Here is a 22866-nt window from a genome sequence, read left to right as displayed (position 1 = left end):
TTATAAATAAAATACTAATTGCGACAACGCCGAATTGCCGATAAACAGCTCGTAAATAATATTCATAGCCGTACGATTCTTTATCGAACTTGATAACCTCTTTCTTGTCTTACGATATAAAGGTTTAGCAAAATTTATTCCCACATATGTACATACGATATTCAAAACGTAAAGGTCAATTTTTCGTTTTGTATGCGGCTTCCATATATATTATATGTACATACATATGTGCATACTTATTCCTATGAATGTATGTACGTATACATATGTACACATATCATATTTTCTTTCTTTGAACAGGAAGTCCACTTAATTTTGGTCATAATAAATCAGAATATTTTATTCTCAATATATGGAGTTTCTTTGAAACACATGTAACATGATTTACATATATACACTGTAATAAATAAATCTACTTTTGAATAATAATGTCATTTGAACTTACAACTAATATTTATTTAAAAGAATATTAATTCATCCCATTTTGAGATACATATCTAAGGCATATATTACATAATATGTTATATATATTTTTTTATTTTTCGTTTCAGATGACCGAACGCCACCGCGAGATAAAGTCGTGTTGTGTAAAGTCACAAATAACAATAGAAACAGTGCTCAAGATACGTCCGTCGATTTAGTGCAAAAGAAAAAAATTGACTTAGTGTAAACTGAAGTTTAATATCACACGATGTGGCTTGTTTTATGATCTCTTGGAGCTAGTGAAGAACCGTCAAGATGAACGACACCGGGTTCGAGAACTCCACGGTGGTTTACTGCGGCGAATCGACCGCCGAATTTCACAAGACTTATGCTCTTATGCATGGATATGTCAGCGTGCTGGTTTGTGTTTTCGGATCTGTAGCAAACACCCTCAATATAGCAGTGCTCACCAGAAAGGAGATGGTATCTCCTACTAACTCCATACTGACAGGGTTGGCCGTTGCAGATCTGCTCGTCATGCTGGAGTACATCCCTTACGCTTTCCATATGTACTGGCCTACTGAAACTAGGTCTTACAAAGAACAGTATAATTATCCCTGGGCATGTTTCGTCTACTTCCATTCAATCTTCACTCAGATTTGCCACACCGTCTCCATATTCCTGACTGTCACTCTGGCCGTGTGGAGATATATAGCCATAGCGCATCCTCAGATCAACAGGAGATGGTGCAACATGCGTGTAACCGCCCTTACGATAACAGCTGCATACATAGTATGCCCTTTAATATGCGTGCCGATCCTCATGATCATGGCTATAGGACAGAAGGAAGAGCTGATAACGGCGGACGGTCAGTTGGCGAAGAATTTGGCAAACATTTCGATGCTGGAGCCACCACCGCAAAACGAGACTGTTTACTACATAGACTTTATCGCCTCGAATACTATGATGACGGTCATCTTTTGGATCTACAGCGTCGTCATCAAGCTGATTCCGTGTATTCTTTTGACGGTTCTGAGCTCGCAGCTGATCTTGGTACTTGTGGAGACGAAGAAGAGGCGGCAGCAGCTGATGGCTCCGAGTAGAGATGGAGTAGAAAATGTTGCCAGTAAGGCTCGTCGTCGTTCTGAAAGACAAACCGACAGGACGACTAGGATGCTGTTGGCAGTTCTGTTTTTATTCCTTCTTACTGAATTTCCACAAGGGATCATGGGGTTGCTGTCTGTGTTTCTGGGAACACCATTCTTTCAGCAGTGCTACAGCAAACTAGGTTAGTGACTAAATATATTTTATATGTACGCTTAGTGTTATTAACATTGTTTTCAATTACTTTTAGTATAGCAATGGACATTAGACCTTTCGAAAATGTTCGTGAAGGTTATGAAAAATGATGCCATCGTTAAAACTTTGCATATTGTAATAAAGAACATTTTGCAAAACCGCTGGTTTATGCGTTTTTGGAAAGTGTACTGTGTTTCACAAAGTGGGAAGTTAAAAGAAAATCCATAGGAATTGAATTTTTTTAGTGTAAAATTTTAGCAACGCTTTCCAACTAGCTAGAAAATGAAAACTACGGTGATAGATTTGTATATATGTAAATATACATATATAGATTTTAAGTTTTAATGGGTTCCTGCGATAGTTATTTTATCGTTGTGATCAGCATGTCGTAGCTTAAATATCGGTGTTCTAAATGTAGTATAATATTTTGGTTTGTAGTATCGGAAACTGTAAACTAGGAGTTTTTATAAGTTTCACAAGAATCAATTTAAAATTCATGCACCGTTCGTATGCATGACTCGTTTCTGAAATAACTTTTCCACGATATCACAAAACAGTTATGTTGATTTAAACAGCATTGATGGACATTTGTATTTAAAAAAGAGTAAATTATTATTTTTTCCTGAAAATTCTATTTAAAATTTCTAACAAGTTTGAATAATATTCAAATAAAATTAATGTATCGGATTTTCAATAATTCCTCTTCCGACTATTTATCAATTTAATATTTGTTAAAACAAAGAAACTATTTGAATGTAAAGAAAACTCGTGTTGCAAACAGAGAGAAAATATAGACTGTTTTAATGACAACACAAACTAATGAAAACATTTGTGTCTTCATCTCACAATGAAGGTGTTTCAACGATTCACACTAGTAAAAGAAGTATCCATTAATATACTGATCATTTGTATGTATGTATATATGTATTGTAACGTGGAGATTAATTAAAATAAATAATTGGTTATCGTGGCCCACTGGCTTACCATCACTAATGACCCGATCGCTCGTCCACGCCAAAAATTCTGTATACAACAGCCAATAAGATTTCGCGACCCATTGACCAATGACCTGTCTGTGCTGAGAGTACACGCGGTGTATAAATATTCGACGGTTTTGTTCCGTACTTTATTCAGAGCTAGCTGGTCGACGGATCAAGAACGTCTACATCTTTCACTCCGATCTCGGAAACTCCTCTACACGTCCAAGCTACAATATGTATAAGAGTTTTACAATGATTAATCACTAATGTAGATGTTTAGTTTCCTTATATACATACATACCTATTGTTAATGAAAAGATTGTGTCTGTATTCCACGATGTCCTTCATGTGACGATTCGCACTAGTAATCAATATACTGAGCATTTGTATAAATGTATAAGAGTTTTGCAATAACCGATCACTAATGTAGATGTATTGGATTTTTTATATACCTAATATGTATATTTTTATTCTCGCCAAATATAATTTGTGAGATTTGCTTTCGTGAGATATGTATAAACACTATGTCAGATACGCTCGAGACCAAAAGCACATCTGTTGCTATGTACCTATAGAACGCGAGAAAACATGCTTAATTCGCAAACAGACATACATAATCGTTGTTTCGCGGAATATAAAAAGTCCTATTACTGTTTACTACCCCCTTTGCATAATATTTACAAAAAAAAGCGATGTTTGTTGACGATAACGATGAGATGGAATTTCTGATCGGAAACCGCACTCCGTGGCGATTTATGACCAAACATCAGAGTCGTAAATTTCAGTTAACGATCTACCAACAATCCGAAGCAGACGTTTCGAAGGCGAATACGCGTCATAATATAAATTCAATATCCGTTCAAATGTAACAGCTTAATCTTATTTCGAAACTTTGTGATACGATTGTGTCGTAACGCACCATAGGGATTGATTCAATTAATGGCCTCGCACTGTGGATGGGTAATATCGTATGTTACGCACACGTGTGCACGTGTAATTCATTTCACGTGGAAGGATGGTGACGCTGTTTATTTTAATTAATTTTGCAGGTAAGGTTCGTCCAGCCAACTTTTGTTTGCTTACAATTTCAGTACGACTTAATAAATCAGCTGTAACATGTTTAATTTGCGATAAAATCACAAATATTTATGTACGGTGAATCGTACGGAACCGTGCTTATTTTTGAAATAATATTCCGATTTGGAATATTATTTTCATGAGATAATATTATTGGTGAAATTGAAAATACATCGAAAATCAACTTCGAATTCAAATACTAATTTATGCATAAAACAGTAGATTTGCATAATTTTGTATAATACATCATCTACAGCGCAGCTCATTGGTTAAATGATTTGATTACAAATAAAGGTCATGGATTCAAATTTGCCAGCAGTATAGCTCAGTGGTTGTGTTAATGCTAACCACCGAGCTTCTCCTGGGTTCAAGCCTTCGTTGACTTCGATTGAAAGCTCGGGTTGACTTCGATTGAAATTAGCTTATTCGGAAGTATTTCTGTAGTATTTCTGGGCAGATTAAGATATTTGTTACTCCAGATCAATTGTTTTCTGTCAGAGTATGTCAATTCATCTAATTTCATAGTTGAAACAGTTCATCAACAAATTGGCAAAGCCATCCAACTCACTATTTGAATATGATTTATAATCCATAAATGTATGTATCATACAATGTACCACTACCATAATTTAGCGTTATGTACCACTTGGTAGTACATAACGCTAAATTGTACCACCATATAAAAATGATTGTATTTCATGAAATTTGTTTTTTCAAGTGTAATCATTATATATAGTATTTGCATGGTGAGGAATATGAAGACAGGATACACGCAATATGTAGATCTGTTTTGGTAAAAAATTTTATGGAAAAAATATTTTTTGCGTAGTCACAATTATAATATGCTCAAAGTTTAATATATTGATATACTATCTTGTCATACTTCTATTATTGATAATAAAAATATTATTTATTGTTTTAATAAAAACACAAAATTACAAAGTACATATAATATGTTTTCTTTTCATTAAATCTCCTTACAAAATAAATTTAATGAGATCCTTGTACTTAGTTTTTTTTAATTTGGTTCAAATGATGCGAGTTTAACCCTTAAGTTTGAAGCTGGATTCAATCAATTTATTTATTTGTCTTACTAAAATATATGAAGAGAAAGCTCTCTCAACCAGTTCAGTGCTAGTAAACGGCGACAGAAATTTAAGCGCTATATCATAAAGCTGTTCATATCATACACTAATACCTAGCCAAAAATTAATAACCTTATTTATTTCGAATTCAGTTTTTAAATGCTATAATTTGAAAGTTCAATCAAGTTCTCCTTTTCCTTGGTAGCTATCCGAAAATGTTCATTATCAAAGAGGTTTGAAATCAAATTGTTTGCTTCTAAAAGGTTTGGGGAAGCACTGTGTAAAAGACGATTTCAGCCCTATTAAATATTCAATTATTTTTTCACGTATATCCATGCGACTCTCGTTTTCAGATAAGAAATTATGTAAAGTTTCAAATACTTCAGTTTGATCATTTTCGACACATAAATTCCAAAAATCTAATTTTCTAATCAAATGTACTTTGAATTTTATCTGCAAAATTAAAGATTATTATCGAACTGTTCTCAAGTGTCAAATTCAAGATATTTATTTATTGGAGCGTGAACGCGGTAAATTTAAAAATGTACTCCAAAATCCATGCCGGATCTGAGGAAAACTCGGGATCGATTGCCAGATTTTCGATCATCGACTGTACATATTGACGTCAACGATGACTAATTAAGATAATGTTTATTAAGTACTAGTTATTTTACCCGGCTTTGCTCAGTATTTGTAATATAAACAGCTTAAACATGGCGAATCTAATAGTAAATATTAATTTGCTTTTTTATTAAATTTATTTTAAAATCGAAAAAAATATAATATTCAACCAATTGAATTGTCTTCATGGAAATTTTATTTTGTTCGAAGTTCCCAAACAAAGATACAAACTTACAAAGTCTCTTACGAAATTATATATAAGATATAAAAAATATTTATATTTTTATGATTGTAAATCATTGTTCAATCAATTTTATGATTGTCAATTTATCCTAATCAAATCAGTAGTTAATGTTACAGATGTGCATATTACATACATACATTGCATAATGTGTTTGGATATGTGCATACATACATACATATATGGATGAACTCTGATGATCCCCGTTGCATTGTGTGGAGATATGGACGTTAAAAAGGAGATAAAATGTAAAACACATGTAAAAATAAAGTAAAAAAACACTAGCACGCATAATCTATACCATCGTGATTATTTGCAATGCTAACCTTCTGGAGTGTTTCGGTGATATTTCATTATCGTATTGACATATTTTTGACAGTGGTCGATAACAGTGATTTCCATATTTGAAGAAATGTAGGAGAAACTTGTCGAAATTATGAGATCATATGAATTACATGAAGAATCGAAGCTGGAAACTACAAGCGCTTCTCGTGCTGCACTTTTGAGTCGGGACATGTTACATGATTTTGAAACGAAAAGCTGGAGGAGCTGGAGGCGGATATTGCGCATTCTGTGGACCTTAAAACTGTCCAAATTTTAAGTGCTGGCAGTTATACATAGATAGACTCCACACCATGTAGAAGAATATTTTTTTCCTATTTTGGCCATATTGTCAGTAATCATATAGAGAATCTTGAGAAGCTGGTAGTGACCAGAACACTAGAGGGAAGACAGTCTCCCACAATATGGTCAGATCAAAACAAAGAACTGACGGGATTGTCCCTAAGCACAGCATTTATTTTGGCACAGGATAAGAAAGAGTGGAGGCTGATCATCCACCGGATCCCGGATAACATGAATAACCACGACCCTCTGCATAGAACAAAACGAGAAAGAAGATACTATATATGTACTATGTATAGAAGATATAGTCAATTTAGTGTGGCCTGTCATTGTACTATGGCTAATTGCATCACCGAATATATTTATGTATATTAAATAACGTAAAAATAAAAGTGATGACTGTTTTCAGGTCACCAGGAACACTAATCAGTCTAAAAACAGATGTAAGCATATACTTGTACTCGATGAAAGCTTGCCGTATCACGCTGCGTTGCGCCACTCATCACGCAGCTTAAAAAATCTGCTGTGCATTGTTTGGGTGCGGCAAACCGAACTAAATACACAATGTGTAAAAATTGTGCAAAAAATAATAAATACATATATACATATATATGTATATATACGAATATTGTACGTGGATACGATGAATGAACGATTTTTTCTACATCAGACTCTAGCGGAGATCGGGTTTTGATACTAGACCCCTCGTTTATTCTTATGGTTGTTCGATCCTCATCGATATTGAATTAGGAAAATGATATCTACAATATGTTTCCATACTCAAAAAATATGTGACGTGAAATAACCGGATATTAACAAAATGGACAACTATACAAAAAATAAGCGGCTTAATTTCAGACGAAAAGTTTCGGCTCAACCGGAGCCATCTGTACATATTTATGAGTTTACATTGTATATATATATATATATATATATATATATATATATATATATATATATATACATATATACAATGTAAACTCATAAAGGTATAGTAAAGTTATATGAAGTGTATTAGTATATAGTATATCATTGTGATCCCCGTTAAGTTTGACCGTAAATAAATCCCCGGGCCGCAATTAACTACCCCTGCCGAACACAATATGGCGCTTGTAAAACTCGGTCTGCTTCGAAACTTGGAAGATGGATGTTGCTTTGATACGTTTCGGTTATTTCGCGACGCTGGCTTCAAAGGGTTAAACCTTAAAATTAACTTGAGTATCTGACTTTCGTGGACTGCTTGCAATGCAATGGTCCGGTGATTAATGGATGTGATTGAAATAGTGGCGAATTCCGCACAGTTTGAAACCGCAATAATGGTATAACGCAGTCGAACGAGTTGCATACATATTTATGTACACTATACCAAAACAATAATGAACTAGTTCGGTTATCAATATGTCTTCGTGAGAAGTGGAAAAATGTAAAGATCGAATGTGCGCTAGCGATTTTGCGTGTTTTTTTTTTATAATTTATATTTTCTCTTGATGCCCTTACGGGTTACCCTTGAGCGTAACCTTTGGTAAATAAACTTGTGTATATCTATATATTATAAATTTAAGTAGGTAGGATGGTTTTTACAATTTGATGAGGAACCATTTCAGCAATGAAATCAGATAAATTAGCAAACTCTGATAGGGAACGATCGATTAGGAGTCACAAATATTCAAGTCTGACCAGCAGCACTGGAGAAATACTCCGAATAAATTCTCTTCTTCGGCTTCGGCTTGAACCCGGAACCTTTCGATAGTTAGCATTAACGCAACTACAGAGCTATACTCCTGGCTTTGAATTTGTATGTTTGTTTTTTTTTTATAATAAAACGTAAATGAAGCAATAACAGATGGTAACTTTTTGGAAATAATGCTTTTATTTAAATCATTTAATATCGAGATAGCAAATTCTTTTTAAAAAGTTTTTCTTTATTTTAAATTCTTAGTTGCAAAAGAAAAAAAATGGTGCTTTGTTAACTTTTGATATTCTTATATCTTCTTTTAAAATGATAAAAAACTGTTTTACGGTTTTACAAATACATAGGTATAGCATAGGTACATAGATATATATGTATGTATGTATGTATATTAGTCTAAATAGTATCCCAAGGCATCATCAGTTACATATTTTTCCTTAGGGAATGTATAATTTGTATAGAATAGTTTTCGGTTGAAAAAAACTTCAACAAATAAAATTTTTACGCCTTTATAAATTTCTAAAGGAAAAAAATACGTCTCAGTATTGATAACTTGCAAATTACGTTGAGAATACAGTCAAAAGTGTGGCACGGGACGCGCTCGTAGTGAACAATTTTGATGGGTATCTTCCTGTCGTTGTTCATTCTTAAGATCTAATTATTTCAACAATTTTCTCCTACTTTTCTTCAAATCACCGTTATCGTCTGTCAAACCGATGTCAATGCAAAGATAAAATATAACAAAAAACACTCCAGAGGGTGGAGTTTGCGAAGAGACTCGATGGTACAGATTTGACCGACAAACGTTTTTTTGCATGTGGAAAACTATCTAAAAAAAATCACGTGCCGCGTACCTCTCTGTGTGTTTTGTATCATAAGAAAACGAATAAAACATTTCCTACGAACGTCTAATTTAAATAAATCAGATATTATTACATGAATGGGACCACGTTTTACATAAACTAAATTTTTTTGTTTTATTATTATATGTATATGTATAATATAATACGAACTTGCGTTTTTCAATTTATTTTCTTTTATAGAATAATTGTAAAAATATTTAAAATGATTCATCGACAGGTGTTGTTTATTTTTTTTTAATTTTCTTTTCATTTTATTTATTGAAAATCGAAAAAAAAGCTTTTAAGCATTTTACTATTATTTTTTAACCGAGGAGCCGTTTCAGTTTATATAGCTTTCCGTGGGTAAAAATAGGTAATGGATTTCGATGTGATGAAACAGTATTCATTATTTATTTTGTCAGCTTATTATAATTTGTCATGTTATTAAATTTAAACCATAAAAGGACATTTAAATGCGTACGTATTTATACTGAAGTATATTGCTTGAGAATTTTTTCAAAGGAAATTCGTTTTGATGTTAAAACGATATTGATTATAGCCCTTAGCTTCACATTCGCTTTCAACTTTTTGGATACCTGTTTGGTTGACGACTTTATAAAATATGTATAGAATCTAAGTGGGTGTGCGTATACTTATTTCGGTATACCGCAAGAGGTTCTGATCGTTTATTAATATACATTTTTTTTTAGTTCCGGTTCGTTATATTTGCATTTAACTTACCCCAGATGGATGCAAATATTTGAATAGGTGAAAAAAAATAATCAAATCTCACGAAAAACGCGTTCTTTATCATTTCAGTAAAATATAGAAACTTGCTGAAAATGTAACGGATTATCTGAAGTGAATTACATGGTAAAGTTTATGATTAAATACTGAGGTTATCCGTTACCAAGTAAGTCTTTGAGAAACTACAAGTATGTAGGGTTTATGTATATTCAATGCAGAACCAAGTTGTTTGATATACGTACAATTTACATATATACATACATACATACATATGTATGTGTTTAGTTTATAATAAATTCATTCTAATATATGTATATTACGTAGTAGTGTCTATTTATTATCTTTTGTAACATCATCATTATTAATTAACAAAGATGGAGAATCTTGCAGGTGTGTAAATCAATACACAATACACACTCTATAACAAACATTTATAATTTAGAATTAATATTTATGGTTTAGAAGAGTTTCTCGGTCTATTTATATATATTTAATATGGAAAAAAGAGGACTAAACATAAAAAATTACATTTGAAATAGAAAAAAATTCGTTTCACAAGAAAGATTTCATTCATTTTTTTCGGCGCATCGAATTCAAATTTTAATATTTTTCAAAAACTAGCCGTTGAAACATCAACGCGCACAAAATTAGTGTTGTACTAAAAATCATATTTATTAATTATAGCGTTAATCGAATTGAAACTCCGTCTGCTTCAATTAGGCAAATAATTATTCACATTTTCGAACCATTAAGTGCAGATCTCGCCGGCATATTGCGACTGTATCTAATTATTCTTCCGAGCTACCGAGTATTTTTTTGTTTACCGTTTTGATTATCTTCAATGAGATTTTCGTGTAATATTTATGAGTTTCCATGTATTTGATCGCTGAACGTGTCAACGCGCTAGTGATCGGCCAGTCTGCGTGTGGCCAATTACGACGTACGAATATGCATCCGAAATGGACGAAGGCCACCAATAAAAAGACGTGATGGCCTTCATCCATTACACGCCTAACCGTACGATAGTACAATTTTGCAAATTTCCTTCTCGGATTACAATTATGTATGTACATATATACATATGTAATTTATGGGTCTACCTCACGGGCCCGAAAGTGAAACGCCCGAAAACGCAAATATCGGAAGGCAAAGATCGAAAATCGAAAGATCTTAAGTCGAAAGATAAAAAAAAAGGGTGCATGGTAAACGGTACTATCTATATATGTATAATATATATGAGTGGCATGCGGTGAAATTATCTCTCTTTTTGTCATACAGCCTTGTTTAATGTGCGCGCGCAGAATACGGGAGGAAAAGCCTGTTCCTCTTGTTCCTGTTGTATCCTGCTTGCGCAAATTAGGATAGTATGTACCGTTTACCATGTACCCTTTTTTTATCTTTCGACTTAAGATCTTTCGATTTTCGATCTTTGCCTTCCGATATTTGCGTTTTCGGGCCCGTGAGGGAGACCGGTAGCACTGTTCGACAAATGACGACTTTTAAAATGTTACGGAGACGAGATATGATTTTTCTTATAGATCTATGCCCAGTGAACACGAATCTGGTAATAAAAAGTGTTGATTGGCTCGAGATTCGGAGATATATGTGTTTTTTAAATCGCGCGATTTTTCTATATCTTGGTGTTGTTCGGTCGATTTCTCAAAATCTGTTAATTTCCTGTTAAAAATGAATATTGGAATCTACAGTCGGGTATTTTATCTTTCATTTGTAGTACTTTTCAGCTTTCAAATCTCTCTAAGTAGTCGTCCAGTTCAAATCAAAAGTCAAAATTACGTATTTTCACTTGGGATTTTTTCCCACTGTTAATACTATATTATATTGAGTATTTTCTATTGAAACATGTTTATTGGGATAGTGTTCTGCCCACACTATTTTTTGATTTCGTTTAAAAGGATTAATTGGATGTGTGGTGAATTTTAAACCGGTAAAACTGTGAGGAAAAATTTCGTATTAGTAGAGCACAAATTTGTGTTGTGTGCGCTGCATCATTGTTCGCTGTATGTGCGTCATTGACATTGTATACAACGATATAGTGGTCACAAACTTTTTTCAATGTGTTTTTAAATAATTTTGTAATGAAATAATTAGAAGGATTTGAATTTAATAATATATTTATTGAATACGAATATGTATAACGTAAAAATAAGTATCAGTACATTTTAAGCACCCTAATAAAAATAAAAATAGACATGGAAAATAAAAACAAAAATCAAAATGAAATTAAATACGAAGATAATGAACATTTCAAAGATAAATAATTGTGAAAAAATAAAAATATATCTATATTAAAATAAAATATTATGTTATATATGTTCTGATATTGAAATATCAGAACATATATAGGAATAAAAACAAAATCAATTTTAATATCACACACTCAAACAGTTCAAACAAAAAAAAAAAAATTTTTTACGTAAATATACGTTTAAAAAAATTAAGTCTATAACTTCGATCCGTAAAATTCTATGGTTTTATCAACACCTTTCGAACTGAAAGACCTCTCGAAGGGAACTGAAGTACAATACGAATGTATAAACACATAAAAAGAGGTAAAAAGATCGCGAGCATAGTGAGTCATCGACCATCGTATAGCTCGTGCAGCTTCACGCTTCACAAGCTACATACATATATGTACAGCGCACGCAACACAAATATGCTCTCTACTAATACGAAATTTTTGCTCGAAAATTAACCGGTTTAAAATTCACCACACATCCAATAACCCCTTTTAAACGAAATCAAAAAATAGTGTGGCCAGAACACTATCCTAATAAACATGTTTCAATAGAAAATACTCAATATAATATAGTATTAACAGTGGGAAAAAATCCCAAGTGAAAATACGTAATTTTGACTTTTGATTTGAACTGGACGACTACTTAGAGAGATTTGAAAGCTGAAAAGTACTACAAATGAAAGATAAAATACCCGACTGTAGATTCCAATATTCATTTTTAACAGGAAATTAACAGATTTTGAGAAATAGACCGAACAACACCAAGATATAGAAAAATCGCGCGATTTAAAAAACACATATATCTCCGAATCTCGAGCCAATCAACACTTTTTATTACCAGATTCGTGTTCACTGGGCATAGATCTATAAGAAAAGTCATATCTCGTCTCCGTAACATTTTTCGTGTCGAACAGTGTAATTTATGTCGGTCTCCATGACGGGCCGGAATGTTAAATTACCGAAAACGCAAATATCGGAAGGCAAAGATCGAAAATCGAAAGATCTTAAGTCGAAAGATCAAAAAAAGGGTGCATGGTAAACGGTACATACTCACTTAATTTGCGCGAGCAGGATATAACAGGAACAAGAGGAATAGGCTTTTCCTCCCGTATTAATTTGCGCGCGCAGAATACAGGAGAAAAAGCCTGTTCCTCTTGTTCCTGTTGTATCCTGCTCGTGCAAATTAAGTGAGTATGTACCGTTTAACATGCACCCTTTTTTTTTTTTTTTCGACTTAAGATCTTTCGATTTTCGATCTTTGCCTTCCGATATTTGCGTTTTCGGTAATTTCACATTCCGGCCCGTGAGGTAGACCCAATTTATGTATGTAGTTTCACGTTCGTGGCACTCGATTTCACTGCCGTGATGTATCCATCAAGTTGATTTAAAAATCGTATTTATAAGAATCGTTTATGGCTATCAAAATAGTTATCCATTTCGTTCGAGTTCGGTGTTTTTTTGAAATTGAGAACGTTTTACCATTTTTGGTCAAATCCCTTAGAGAGGTGAAGCTGTGGAAGTTTTAGCCTTTATTTTTTATTTATTAAGGGGAGCATAAATATATAAACCTATCTTAAGTGCTATTCTGAAAGTTCACTTAAAAGTTTTTGAAAATTTTCAGGGAGCGTATTTTATTCAATGAAAGTAAATTTAATTCAGTATTGAAATGGGTTGCATTTTGAATAACGTTAGTAATTTTCAAAGTTTAATTTCGTAAGTTTTCGGGTATAATCTTATCATAAAAACCTATTTTATGCATGTATTCTGGGCTAAATTTGAAAAATATATATTTTTTTCTACTTCAGCTTTGAGAATCGATATCGCAATTCGTGCAATAAATATGAATTATATTTCAGAATCGAAGATTCGCACTCTTCGCTCTTTTGCTTTAAAACTTTTCAATTCAAATCCAAGCACCTTATAAATTATATAAATGGTTTTATTATTTATTTTTCTGTGATATTCAACCGTAAATAAATCCATTTTGGGCTCATAAATTATATGTATAAGAGATAATCTTAAAATTTAATCATTTTTTTTTGAAGAATAATCAGAATAATTGAAAGGAAACTTCTCTATATCGGTTTTATATTTTTTTTTTCATCTACAATTAAACATTTTAATAACTTTTATTATAAAATTCTCATTTTAATTACTATAATAATATTCAATTATGATATTTCTTCTTGTTGAATAATAAAACTTTAAATTAAAAATTGGTTTTTCTATTAATTAATTTTTGTATTCTCAGTTACATGTTTTAGATTTTGATTCCGCCCTCTCACATTATTTATTTTTATTTTTAGAAGATAAATAATGGAGGTGGAACTGGATGAACAGTTTTATAATCTATTATATCTATCAGTTGACTTATTTAATTAATATTTTAATATTTCAATTAATATTTTTTTATTTACTGAACTATTTTAATTAATGTTTTTTTATTTATTTATTGAAAAATCAACAGGCCTCAGATGTAGAAATTCATAAAAACAAAGAATAAATATAACAAAATAACATCTTAGCCCAATTATAGATTTTTACAAAATACATAATATATCCAGTACATATAGACAAACAAATGAAAAAGAAAAGAATAAAAACTAAAATATGACTAAATAGGACAATGCATAAGTAAAAATAAAGTGATATAATATAATTGGACAAAGAATATACAATAGAAATGGATCAATCAGTCAAGACTCCCCTGATGGCAGTCCTGAATTGATGTAAGGAAATACCGAATAGAACAACCTTATCCATCTCCCCGTTAAGCATACGATAAACACGCTGTAGATAGGAATATTTTAGGGAATTTTTGAAAGGATTAAGTGAAAAGAGCGCAACGTGTCTAGAATACTTAACAGAGATCCTGAAACCAACCTTACTCAGTAAATCGGAAAAATCAAGGAAACCATTTAGAAGCTTTACATGCTTTATTAGTAATAAAGGAAATATGTTCAAAGAAATCGAGTTTATTATTAAGTATTACACCAAGATCCTTAATAGAAGATGATATATTTATAATTGAATGGTTTAATTGATAACGATAGGTGATAATAGATTTATTTCTCGTAGAATTTAAAATACAACATTTTTCTGGATTATTGTTTAAAAATGTCACTATTTAAACAATATATGGCAAATCTATCCAAAACTTCCTACGCATTAAAAATGGCTTTAGGGCATTAAAAATGTTCAATTTTAGCATCTATTTTTATAAAGAGTTACATTTTCAATAATAAAAAATTTCGATGAATTTCGATGACAACACAACATTTAAAAAATAATAGAAAAATTCAAAAATGTTTTGGAATTAAAATTACAATGAAAAAAACATGAATACATATAAAAATACAAAGACAAAAAATATGAATATAAAAGCAATTAAAATTTATTAAAACTCAACATGGAGCATATTTCTACAGATTCTTTTTTGAGATTCGTGCGACGATCGGTAACAATTACATATATTGTATTTACTAAAATACCTTTCAGCATCCACGCTATTGACGGGACTCCAAATATATTTTAGAGCTGCACAACCAAACTCTTCATATTTAATTTTTGTTGCCATCAATAAAAGCAATATATCCGGCGTGGATTCACTGTTTATATTCTCTATTGATTGTCTAAAAAAGTGTTGATATCCTTCCAAACATTGAGCCTCTGTTAATACATTAAACAATGGCAGGTTTCTAAAAACAAAAATGTTTATTTAACATTAATATTAGATTTTGTACCTGCCACAGAAGGATTGAATAGTTCAGGCATAATCTAGTTTTTAAAATTGGAGAAAAGGAACTTATAAATATATTTTTCAAAGACTTTACTAATGATAGATAGTTTGGATATAGGACGGTAATTCTCAATAAGATTTTTATCACCTTTTTTATAAATAGGGGTGATATAAGATAATTTCCAATAATCAGGAAATTTACCGTTAGAAATTGAAAGATTGAAAAGGATTGTTATAGGTAGAGATAATTGAACAGCACATTAAACAAGGAAAAAAGAAGGCAAACCATCACAGCCCGCACCAAGATTAACATTGAGAGAGCTGATATGACCGAGTACAGTAGATATGTACATCAAAATGAAAAGTAGACACATTGCATGAAGAAGTATCTGTATTAGTTATAGGAAAGTTAAAGGTAGAATTACTATTGGAAGTGGAGTCAAAATAGTCAGCAAAGATAGTCTCAGAACCATGGGATACCGGCTTATTTCCATAATACATTATGGAGAGATATGAAGAGGAGGTATTTTTTTTGAATTTATATATGACCAAAATGATTTGGGATTAGTTTTAATATTATTTTGAATATGAGAAATATAATTTCTGAAACAGATTCAAGATTATTTTTAATTCGAGTTCTTAATATAGAAAAACTTTGATAATCTAAGTATTTGAATAAATTTTAAATTTTCTATGGAATTTATTTTTTTCTATTATTTTAATAAGGGACGATGTAAACTATGGGGGATATTTAGTACGGTTAGATTTAAGAGTAAAAGGGACGTAACATTCAATAATATTTTGTAAGGCATCGTTAAATTTTTTACAGGCTAAATCAATATTTGGACAAAAGCGAATTCCAATTGATGATGATATCGCTTAAAATGGGAATAATTGTAGCATAGTCAGCTTTTCTAAAAATTTTTATTATAATTATTGTTCAAGGATAAAGATTTGTCGTAAACTATTGAGGTGCAGAAGGATAAATGATGAGAAGGATAAATCATGGAATCAACACGAGAAAAATGTATATGTATAAGGGGAAACTACTAATGGCTAGGTCAAGAATATGATTATTAATAAAAAATTGTTTTAATAAAGTTTATTGTAAGATAATAATTGAGTTAAGGAAAGGGAAGAAAAATTAATACAATTGGACGGAATTAAATGCAGATTTGAGTAACGTTTTATCCAATCAATAATGGGAAGATTGTAATCACTAGACACCGGACCCATAGCGCGCCGTCCATTGTTCAATTGTTGTAAATGCTTTGTTAAAGGTTCGCCGAACCTTTTTTTTTTGCACTCTAGCTTTGTAAATAGAGCTAAACCGCCCCGATTCCTGGAAAAAGCACGGTCTGTATCCGTAGTTTAGTAATCACCTAGTAAAATAAATCTATCCTCGGGATAATTGGTTATTAGTAGAGGTAGGACCGGAAGCGTGCCGTTTATTGTTCAATTGTTGTAAATGCTTTGTAAAAAAGGTTCGACAAACCTTTAACATTGCATTTACAACATTTGAACAATAAACAGCCCCCTCAGGGTCCGGGCTTTAGTTATTAGATCAGATACTTTGTTTAAATGGGTAACAAATAATGTTTGGTGAGAATTACCAGGTGGAATTTAAACAGTACAGATATTGAGTTTAAAAAGTTTTGTGGTGGTGGTAATCCAAAGGTCTTCTGTGGAAGTCATCCAACTATTTTGTATAACAGAGGATAGATAATTTTTAGCCGCTATGATGACACCACCATCAAGTTTTTGGTTAAGAAAAGAATAATCTCTGTCTCGCCGAAATATTTTATATCTGGCATCGAAAAATTCACTATTATGGAATGAGTCGTTACGCCAAGTTTCGGAGAGACAGATAATATCATAATTATATTTAATAGCACATTTTGTAGAAAAGAGTCAGATTTAGTTCGCAAACCTCTAACGTTTTGATAGTAGATGAGAAGACATTAAAAAATTGTTCAGTAATTATTTATCAACTTAATAATATTAAAAATATTATTAAGTTTTGTTTAATCTACGTTAATTTTTTAAATCAATTTAAAAATGAGAAAAGTGTACTTTATTTGTAATTTTCCGAGTCTCTTCGTTTATTATAATGGGAAAATTGCAATTTTGCGCGTCATTTATTCGCTAATAAGACAGAGCAGATGGTCGCAAGCCAATGGAGGAGACTCTGAAGGAATCTAAGACCAACTTATGTTATTGTTTTGAGTTGCCAGACCATATATGTATATGTATATGTACATATAATAATATGCTCGTTGTTCACATCACATTAATGCAATGTTTCGTAGAACATTAACTGATATAATATAAAACGGGACAATTTTGTATGAATATTACTATTATTTATGTACGATATGGTAATGTTATAACTAGAGGTAGGATAGTCACAGTGCTATCCATTGTTCAGCAAACCTTTAACAATGCATTTACCACCTTTGAACAATACACGGCCCCCTCAGACTCCGGTGACTAGTTATAACTTATAGTATTTACATATTAAATACATAATATGTACCTATATTCAAATGCATGTGATCATTGTTTTATAATCTGTTTATTTCATACATATTTTACATGTTTGATTATACAAACATTTTGATAGTAACTATGTATGTACATATAAATTATTTATTGTACATATGTATGTAGACACATTGTGCGTGCAAATATCTTAAAATATATTACTTCAATGCCGATAAAATTGTAGAAATATTAATTGTGTGATGTTTGCTTTTGCTTACAATCTGCTAAATACTTCGTTAATATGCTATAAGCATTATACTTTATTATATAAGTGAAATTTGTGCATATTAAATATTAGAAAAATATATTTTTTTAATAATTTTGGATATTAGTTGCATTGCATGAATTGTTTGAATTTGGAAAACCTTGATATGTTAAATTTATAACTACATAAATGTGCATACATATTTACATATATTACAATCTCACTATTAACTGCGCAACCGCAAAAGTGCACCGTGCGTTCGGACTAGATCGTATTGTTCTGCAGATTAATTATCAACAGACTGTTTTAATAATGTACATATGTATGTAGATGGGGCTTTCAAAATTAATTAAACTGGTTTTCACACCTACATATGTACCTATGTGTGTATGTAAATATATGTTGTACGTATTACAGATTCAATTTCGTATATTGAAATAGCATTTGTTAGTTATTTTGAATGCAAATGTGCATCAGTTCATTGGCGTGGCAAAAGTTCAAAGGATTCCACGAAACGTTCATATAATTGCGTGTTTATTTATAAACGGGATATGTGTGTTTTACAATATCCGAAAACGATTTACGATCTCTGCCCAAACACATTCAAATTCTAGTGTGATTCTTCCTCACAATGCCATCTTCAGTTTTGTATCAGTCGTTGAATATCAATCTTGCACGTCTGGGTTCTGACATTCTAGACACGTCCAAACGAGCACGAAATCTAATATGGAATTATAAAAATATCTTATATTTTCTCGAGGTGCGGAAAACAAACACGGAATTTCCACGGGGAGAAATAGTAGAGCTGCAATTAAATCTGGCGAAGCGAAACAACAGTATGATGTGACATAATAGAAAATCTGGGTGGGGGGGGAGGGGTGGAGAAAGCTTTTAACGTGTCACACGCGTGGAATTGTTCTGCGAAACGACAAGTTTCAACGAAAAGCGACAAATGCAAGTATTTCAAGTTGAGTATCAAAACGAGAACAGGTTTAAGTTATTGTAAATAATACATATTTTATTTATGTATATTCAGTGTGTATGCTATTATATATATATATATATATATATATATATATATATATATATATATATATATATATATATATATATATATATATATATATATATACATACATACATATTTAATGTCTCTAGCTAAAATAATATTACAGTAAATATTTTTCTATGAATTAAAATACATAGTCAATGGACATATGACAACAATAAATAGTAATATAATAATTACTAGACAATCGTTGACTTTTTTTAGTATGTCGTCCGAAATTTCTTCAAACCATAAATTTTCAACAGTTTTTTTAACTCATAATTTGCCCCAGGGTGTTTTTTTTATTCCCTTTGCTTTATAATAGCCCATAAATATTCTATATATATATATATATATATATATATATATATATATATATATATATATATATATATATATATATATATATATATATATATATATGTGTATATATATATATATATATATATATATATATATATATATATATATATATATATATATATATATATATATATATATATATATATATATAATATTTATGGGCTATTATAAAGCAAAGGGAATAAAAACAACACCCTGGGGCAAATTATATATATATATATATATATATATATATATATATATATATATATATATATATATATATATATATATATATATATATATATATATATATATGTGTAGGATCCGCTGGGTAGTAGGGAGAATTGCAGGAGAGAGACAATTAAAAGGCGATCTTAGTCAACCTTATACGTTTATTGTTCGTATATAAAGTATACATTCGATGCGCGTGGGCATCCGGTACAACGCTACTAACTGTCGACGGCAAACGATCGGACTCTGGGGTACCAACTCTTAACACTAACACATCTTCTTCTTGTTAATGCCTTGTCCGCATCCGGACGTTGGCGACCACCTCGTCGATTATTTGAATATATCCGCATCGGTCTTCAGCGGCTCGGAACAGCTCTTCGGCGCTCATATCGGTCCACATGCGCATGTTTCGAAGCCAAGATAACTTTTTCCTGCCAATCCATTTTTTTCCTTCTATTTTCCCCATGGTTATCAAATGGAGAAATTCGTATTTTGGACCCCGTATCATGTGTCCGAGGTACTCCATCTTTCTCCGCTTGATGACAGAAACAAGTTCCCTGCCTCTCCCCATCATGCCGAGGACAGCTTCGTTTGATATCTTTTTGGTCCACGGAATCTTCAGCATACGCCTATAGACCCACATCTCAAAAGCTTCAATGCGGCTGATCATCTTGGTTTTCAGAGTCCACGTCTCACATCCATGTAGTAATACTGTCCAGACGTAGCTCTTCGCGAATCTCAACCGCGTATGAAGATTGAGATGCTTGTTTGTAAGGGCCGCCTTCATTTTTACAAATGCTGTTCTAGCCATCTCGATGCGGATTTTTAGATCTTCATCTGGGTCCATCTCTTCATTCAGCCAGGTACCCAGGTATTTGAATCTTTTTAATCTTTCTATCACCTCTCCATCCAAGGTTAGATTCCCGGTGTCTGTTTGCATTCTATCTACTATCATAAATTTTGTTTTCTTTAGATTTATGCGCAGACCTCTTCGATTGCTTTCTTGATGTACACGGTCTAGAGATCTTTGCAGGTCTGCTAAATTTTCAGCGACTAGTGCCGTGTCATCAGCATATCTTATATTGGTGATCGTCTCGCCGCCCACCTTGATGCCCTCCGCCTCTTGGAGAGCATCGTGGAAGATGGATTCGGTGTAGGTGTTAAAAAGAGTAGGTGATAGGATGCATCCTTGCCTGACGCCCCGTTCTATAGGAATCTCATCAGTGAATTGATCATCGACACGTACTACTGCAGTCTGATTCCAATAAATATTTCGTAGCAATCTGACATCTCTGTCATCCAGGCCAATATTTTTTAATGTTTCCATCAGGCGAGCGTGTTGGACACGGTCAAAGGCCTTTTCAAAGTCTATAAAGCAGATGTACACAGGTTTACGGACTTCTCTGCATCTTTGGAGTAGTGTTTTCATACAGAAAAGGGCCTCTCAGGTACCCAAGCCTTGTCTGAACCCAAACTGCTCTCTGCTAATCGCCTCTTCACACCGTGAGTAAATTCTGCCCTGTATTATCTTTAGTAGGATCTTCAATGTGTGGCTCATTAGGCTAATTATTCTGAAGTCGCTACACGTCCTCGCGTTACTCTTTTTGGGCAACGGGATAAATATGGATTGTAACCAATCGCTAGGTACTTCGCCTGATAAATATATTTTATTATAGAGTTTTGTTAGATTTTCTATGTTATCGTCGTCCAATAACTTGAGAAATTCGGCAGGAATCAGATCCGGTCCAGTAGCTTTCCGACTCTTTGCTAGTTTTATAGCATGTTCCACTTCGGATTTCAATATATATGGTCCCGTTTCTGGATCTTCAATATGCCCTCCGGTTTCTCTATTGTCTTTAAAGAGCAATTTTGTGTACTCGGTCCATTCTGATTTCTTCTCATCCATATTTAAAATGATTTTTCCATCTTTATTCCTAAGGAGTATGAAATATTTTTTTCTGAATGATCCTGTTGCTTCTTTTGGTTTTTTATGTACGTTAAATTCGTCGTGTTTTTCTTGTAATTTTTCAATTTCGTTACATTTATTTTCCATCCATTTTTCTTTGATTTCTTTAATTTTCCTTTGAATTTGGCGGTGAATATTTTTATATTGTGTTGGATTATTATGTTTGTACTAACACATATGTGTACCAATTGTTCGGCATGAGCCAGATTATTATACATAATTATAATCATTTATATTAAATAGTAATTATATATTCTACATATGTATGTACCTATATAGGAATGTCCAAATAAGCTGAGGAGTCTTTGAAAACAGATTGATGACACGCCCCAGCACTACATTTCAAAGAAGTCTATGGTTTTTCGTTCCCTGGCCTTAATGGATTTTCGTTCCATTATTAATGGCCCAATATACAATAAATATTGTGTGTTGTTCCCGATAAGTATGTAGAATTTTGTGTTAAATTGGAGCTAAAGAGGAGGTGCTGGGATGAGTATGTAGCTCTTCTGGCGCCTCGCAAGTTAGTACATATTCAGAATCATTACCTATGCTTGATTTCATATTTTTTAAATGGAATTTAAATTTATAATATTTTCATATTTACATAATTACCCACATAATTTCGATCACATTTCTTTTGATAATAATTTACTATTAACGTCGATTGATTTATTAATGATAGTATTGATAATATTTAACGTTGAATTATTTCATATTTAATATTGAGTGAATGGTTTGATATTTAATGTTGAATTATTTCATAATTGATTATTTAATGTTGAGTGTTGAATTATTTCATAATTGATTATTTAATATTGAGTGTTGAATTATTTAATATTTAGTTTTGATAATTTAATATTTGATATTGGATACTTGTACTCAACGTTAACGTTATTGTTTGG

General features: G+C 32.0%; 1 protein-coding gene across 1 annotated transcript in view; it reads left to right on the top strand.

The window, feature by feature from the left end:
• The first annotated feature begins 819 nt into the window (after nucleotides 1-819).
• LOC143909791 (G-protein coupled receptor dmsr-1-like) overlaps nucleotides 820-22866 on the top strand; it is a 94668-nt gene continuing 72621 nt past the window's right edge. The window contains exon 1 of the mRNA XM_077427968.1: nucleotides 820-1711. Within this exon, the coding sequence (XP_077284094.1) occupies nucleotides 820-1711 (892 nt within the window). The remainder of the gene's footprint in view (nucleotides 1712-22866) is intronic.

This window comes from Arctopsyche grandis, chromosome 1, assembly GCF_051622035.1.
Source record: "Arctopsyche grandis isolate Sample6627 chromosome 1, ASM5162203v2, whole genome shotgun sequence".
NCBI classification, from domain to species: Eukaryota; Metazoa; Arthropoda; class Insecta; order Trichoptera; family Hydropsychidae; genus Arctopsyche; species Arctopsyche grandis.
This window is presented reverse-complemented; position numbering and strand designations above follow the sequence as displayed.